Consider the following 5131-nt stretch of genomic DNA (forward strand, 5'->3'; position numbering starts at 1 on the left):
CCAACTTTCGCTTAGGTCATGATCTCGCGGTTCGTGGGTTCGAGCCCCGCGTCGGGCTCTGTGCTGACTGCCAGCTCAGAGCCTGGGGCCTGTTTCAGTCTGTGACTCCCTCTCTCTCTGACCCTCCCCTGCTCACGCTGTCTCTCTCTCTAGAAATAAATAAAAACCTTAAAAATTTTTTTTTAAAAAATAAAAAAAAAAGAAATCAAGATGTTTGTGCTAGTTGTGCACATTGCTATGTGAGCTTGTGATGGTGGCTTTCTAGTTGACTGAATTCATTCCCTCAGCGTGGGGCTCTGGTTGTGAATAGCACAGCCTGCAATCCCTCCCCTCAAGGAGCCTTCATTCTCGAGGGATGTGGCAGGAAGACAGACAATAAGTAAGTGGATTCTTCTGATACGTTCGAAGGTATAGAGATCTGTTAAAAGATAAACTGAGGCACATCAACATTTTTGAGAATTTATTTGAAAAAAAATCAGTGTGAATCAGGCAGCACCAAGACCAAAGTGGTGTGAGTGATGTTCCATCAACCCCGTCCATGTTCTCTCCATGGGCGGCCACCCTCTCCGGACTTCCACGCGCTCTCCAGTCCCAAAGCTCCTAACCCCATCCTTCTCCATTTATAAGGAGGCTTCCTTTTTTTTTTTCTTTTATAGTTTACTGTCAAGTTGGTCTCCATATAACACCCAGTGCTCATCCCCACAAGTGCCTTCCTCCATGCCCATCACCAGCCTTTCCCTCCCCCTACCCCCATCAGCCCTCAGCTTGTTCTCAGTATTCAAGAATCTTTCATGGTTTGCCTCCCTCCCTCTCCCCAACTGTTTTTCCCCTTCCCCTCCCACATGGTCCTCTGTTAAGTTTCTCTTGTTCCACTTATGAGTGAAAACATATGGTGTCTGTCCTCTGCCTGACTTATTTCACTCAGCATAACACCCTCAAGGTCCATCCATGTTGCTACACGTGGCCAGATTTCATTCTTTCTCATTGCCATGTAGTATTCCATCGTATAGATAAACCACATCTTCTTAATCCATTCGTCAGTTGATGGACACTTAGGCTCTTTCCATGATCTGGCTATTGTGGAGAGTGCTGCTATGAACGGTGGGGTCCATGTGCCCCTAGGCATCAGCACCCCTGTATCCCTTGGGTAAATTCCTAGCAGTGCTATTGCTGGGTCCTAGGGGAGTTCTAGTGTTAATTTTCTGAGGAACCGCCACACTGTTTATACAGATGGGATTGATTAAATCCCTTGCCGTCGCTGATTGAGCTCTGTCTCCAGACTCTCTACCCTCCCTGGAGGCAAGGGGAGCAGGAACTGAAAGTTCCAACTCCATATCCCTGGGTGAGTTCCCTCCGCAGCCAGGCCCACCTCTTTAGGTGACCTAAGGGCTTTCCCAAGGTCACCTCGTTTATGCAACAAAAGGCACCAGGCTCCCGCTCCACGCTTGGAAATTCCAAAAACGTAGGCCAGAAGTGAGGATGAAGACCAAGCAGATTGTAAATCAGTATATTACAAAGCACACCAGGACAAAAGCATTTTATAAGAGGAGGGGGGAACAAAAGAGGGAGAGAGAGAAAATACACTCTCCCAACAAATCTGGGCCAGGACGTGCAGTAGTCAGGGGTGCACCAGCTGAACCCCGAAAAAGGTCTCATCAGCATTTGGGGAGGGCAGCAGAGGCAGGGTGAGGTTGGTGCAGAGAGTGTCCCCGTGGGTCAACGGCGTCAGGCGCTGGGAAGAAGCCACACAACCTCCGTGGAAGCTGAGACGCAGCAGGCTGATGCTGTGGGCGGCTGGGGAGCAGATGCCCACTGTCAGGGTGGCCCTGGGGGGCCTGGTGGCCTGCGTGGAGGAGGAGCAGTTGGCCAGCGTCACTTGGATGTGCAGCCTGTAGATTCCATCGCGCTGGACACACAGCTGCCCGTTGTCATCCAGCCTCAGTCCATTCACGAAGGAGCGGCCCAGGGCTGGGCCTCCGAACCAGTGCAGTGTGATTTTCTGCCGCTGTCCTGGACGGAGGGATGTGGGGAGGACAGACGTTTAGGGAAACAGTGCTATCGACCAAATGTCTAAAATTGCTCTGTTGAAACCTAACCCCCAAGGTGATGGCGTCGGGTGGGGCCTTTGGGAGGGGATGAGACTGCGAGGCTGGAGCCCTCTCCCCCCTTTCCAAGCTGTGGAGACACAGTGAGAAGATGCCTGTCTAGAAACCAGAGAGCGGGTTCTCACCGAAGCTGCCGGTGCCTGGATATTGGGCTTCCAGCTTCCAGAACCACGAGGAAGAAACGCCTGCTGTTAACTACTCAGCCTACGTAAGCATTCTAGCAGCCAGAATGGAAAGTGCCAGAGAAGAAAAAGAGGAACAGGTTTCACTCCATTACAGAATGGAATGAACACGGCATCCAGACCTCTGGGGATGAGGGGGAAAGACCCCACGGTGGGGAGGCTTAGAAGGAGGACGGGCGGGAAATGATCTCCCCACGGGCCGCCAAATGGCGGGCTCCTTCACCACCTCTTTGCTCTAAGGCTGCCTTCTCAGGGACACCGTGCCCACGGTTGATGGCAAAACTAACCCAGGTGCTCCCAGATCCTGCCTAATTTTTCTGCAAAACATATCATAGACGTGCTGTACTCTGCTCGCCACGCTACACATTTTCCGTGTTCATTCATTTACTGTCTGAGCCTATGGGCAGAAGGGAAGCACCCATCTCTTTTCTGTTGTGGGACCTAGAACAGTGGCTGCTCGGTTAGTGTCTGGGGTGGGTGGACGGAGGCACCTGGTGACTTTGATGAGAGGCCTTTTGGTTTCTTATAAAACTTGAGGAATTGAGAGAAGTAGTCAGGTAGTAGAGACCCAGAAACGCACTGCCTCACCTCCCTCCCTCCCTCTCCGTTCCCCCTTTTTCTCTTTGCCTCCTTCCCTCCCTCCTCCTTTTTCTCTCCCTTTCTCTAGTTCTCTCTTTCTGTCTCTCTCTTTATCTCAATTTCTCTTTCTCCCGTCTACACATGCACACGGGGTTACCTGTGTGATTCAGCTGGAGCTCAGCCATGTCCCGCTGATAGAAAAGGAGAGAATACGCGTGAGCACATCGGCACGGGCGTTTTAAGCCCCCCCCCCCCACGGTGCCCCCACCAAGACCAAGACGTTTCTTTCCTCTGCTCATCTTCCCACCCACTTCTCAAACAGTTGGACTGAGTTGTGACTTTTTTAAAAAGATCTTTTAAAGAGGAAGTAACTTTGAACTAACTGCCTACACCTGCTCCCTTGGCTGCAAAGCCCTCCCCCCACCCCGGGAGTTGCCCCCAAAGGGGGTCCCTGTGGTGGGTGCGCAGGGCTCCCAGGTGAGCCGTGCGGGTTGCCCTGCCCGTGGAGGCCCGGAGCCCACCCCTTCCCCGCTTTGTGAAGCCCCCAGCAGCGGCTGAGTCAGCCGGGTGGGGAACACCAAAGACGAGTCATTTTACATGCCCGCATCGGATGCTCCTTTCCTAGCAGCAACCACCCCACCCCGGGATCCCCACCCGGGATTCACCTCCAGGGCGCAGCTGACATCCCCCCCCACCCCCCGCCCCCCCCTCCAGCCCAGACCTCCTGGGCAGCCGTGCCGAACAGCCGGCTAGGTCTCTATCCCTTCCCACCCAGATCTTCCGGGACGATTTTTATCCATCTCATTTTGATTTTTACTGATTTATTTTTGGGTCGGTTGTCCGCCTGCGCCCAAACGCACCGTCCCTCTGCCTGGATCCCAGTCTCTTCCTGGTTGTTCACCGCTCTCCGCTGCGCCCCCACAAAGCCGGCCGCACCCCGAGGTCCCCAGGCTCCGCAGAGCGGGTGGGAGGTTTGCATCTTTCTCCTCCTCCCCTTTCTACTCACCGCAGGTGACTCGGGCTGGCCGCGCAGCTGGATGCACAGGAAGCAGTATGCCACCACGCCGGTAAGGGACAGGATCAGGGCCAGGCGCAGCACGGACGTCCAGGGCAGGCGGGGCACCGGGCAGCCAGAGCCCTCCTCCGGCACCATGATTCGCAGCCAGCGCCGCATGGGCCCTGTGCCGGCGGAGCGCGGGGCGAGCCAGGGAGCCGGGAGCACAGGAAACCTCAGCGCACAGCCTGGAGGCCTCGGCCTGCCCGAACCTGCCGAAGACCCGCCCCACCCCACTCTGGGGATGTCCGGCAAAGGGGAGGGATTTCGTTGTTCACCGAGCAGGGAAATCCCCTCCTCCGGCATTTGCTCACCCCCAGCTCGCAGAGGGGTGTGCCAGGGATCTGACCCCCCCCCCCCCGTGCCCTCCAGTCTTCTTGTTTGGCTTCTTATCCCCACCTTCCTCAGATTCATTCATTCATTCGTTGGTTCGTTCGTTGGTTCATTCATTCGTTCACTCATTCAACAAACCTTCACTGAGCATCCCCTATGGACCAGATGCTGTTCCGGGCACCAGGGGTCCAACCAGCAGCCAGAGAGATGTCAGGGAGGCTCCCCAAATATCCAGGTGCTTCTTTCGAGTTTCTCAGCCGCCCTGCACGGCCGGGGCCGTGCGGCTGACCTGCCGCCAGGAAGAGAGTAGAAGCAGCTGAATGGTCACTCGGGTGGCCGGCTCTCATAAACACCCCACGTCTCCCTTCAGTTTTCTCTTCCTCTCAGAGGTCGCCTGTGCCTGACGGCTGTGGTGGGTTGAACAGTGTCCCCCTCACCCAAATTCGTGTCCACCCAGACCCTCGGTTGGTATGTGACCTCACTGGGGCACGGGGAGCCTGCATCCAGTGAATGGCAAGTTCGTAAGGAAAGGAGAGGGCGCACAGAGACACAGAAGGATGATGGCCATGCGACCATGGCAGCGGACGTCAGAGAGATTGATTCATCTACAAGCCAGGGAGCCCCAAGGATTGCCCCGAAACGCCAGACACCGGGGAGAGGCAAGGAAGGATCCTTTCCGAAAGCCTTCAGAGGGAGTGAGGTCTGTGGACGCCTTCATTTCAGACATCTGGTCTGTAGAACTGTGACAGGATAAATATCTTTCGTTTTAAGCTGCCCCATTTGTGGTGCTTTGTTGTGGCCACCACAGAATCCAGTAACAATGGGGACCCCCTCCGCCCCGGGTGGCTCAGTCGGTTGAGCGTCAGACGTCGGCTCAG

General features: G+C 55.2%; 1 protein-coding gene across 1 annotated transcript; it reads right to left on the bottom strand.

Annotated features, from left to right (window-relative positions):
• Nucleotides 1-1555: 1555 nt before the first annotated feature.
• On the bottom strand, nt 1556-4040 carry CD70 (CD70 molecule). The gene is made up of 3 exons (XM_039221361.1): nt 3873-4040; nt 3024-3057; nt 1556-2010 (listed from the first exon to the last, which is right to left on the bottom strand). Exons 1-3 carry the CDS (start codon nt 4038-4040, stop codon nt 1619-1621), a joined length of 594 nt encoding a protein of 197 aa, XP_039077292.1. The 3' UTR covers nt 1556-1618.
• Between the last annotated feature and the right edge of the window lie 1091 nt (nt 4041-5131).

Source organism: Hyaena hyaena, unplaced genomic scaffold (genome assembly GCF_003009895.1).
Source record: "Hyaena hyaena isolate Hyena2069 unplaced genomic scaffold, ASM300989v1 scaffold_988, whole genome shotgun sequence".
Lineage (NCBI taxonomy): Eukaryota > Metazoa > Chordata > Mammalia > Carnivora > Hyaenidae > Hyaena > Hyaena hyaena.

What these genes read in the sequence shown, in the direction of transcription:
- CD70 (XM_039221361.1), bottom strand. Translation starts at nt 4,040, where the DNA reads ATGCGGCGCTGGCTGCGAATCATGGTGCCGGAGGAGGGCTCTGGCTGC. An exon ending in GCCAGCCCGAGTCACCTGCG is followed by an intron (nt 3,058 to 3,872) that starts GTGAGTAGAAAG and finishes CTTTTCTATCAG; the next exon opens with CGGGACATGGCTGAGCTCCA. An exon ending in GCTCCAGCTGAATCACACAG is followed by an intron (nt 2,011 to 3,023) that starts GTAACCCCGTGT and finishes CCCTCCGTCCAG; the next exon opens with GACAGCGGCAGAAAATCACA.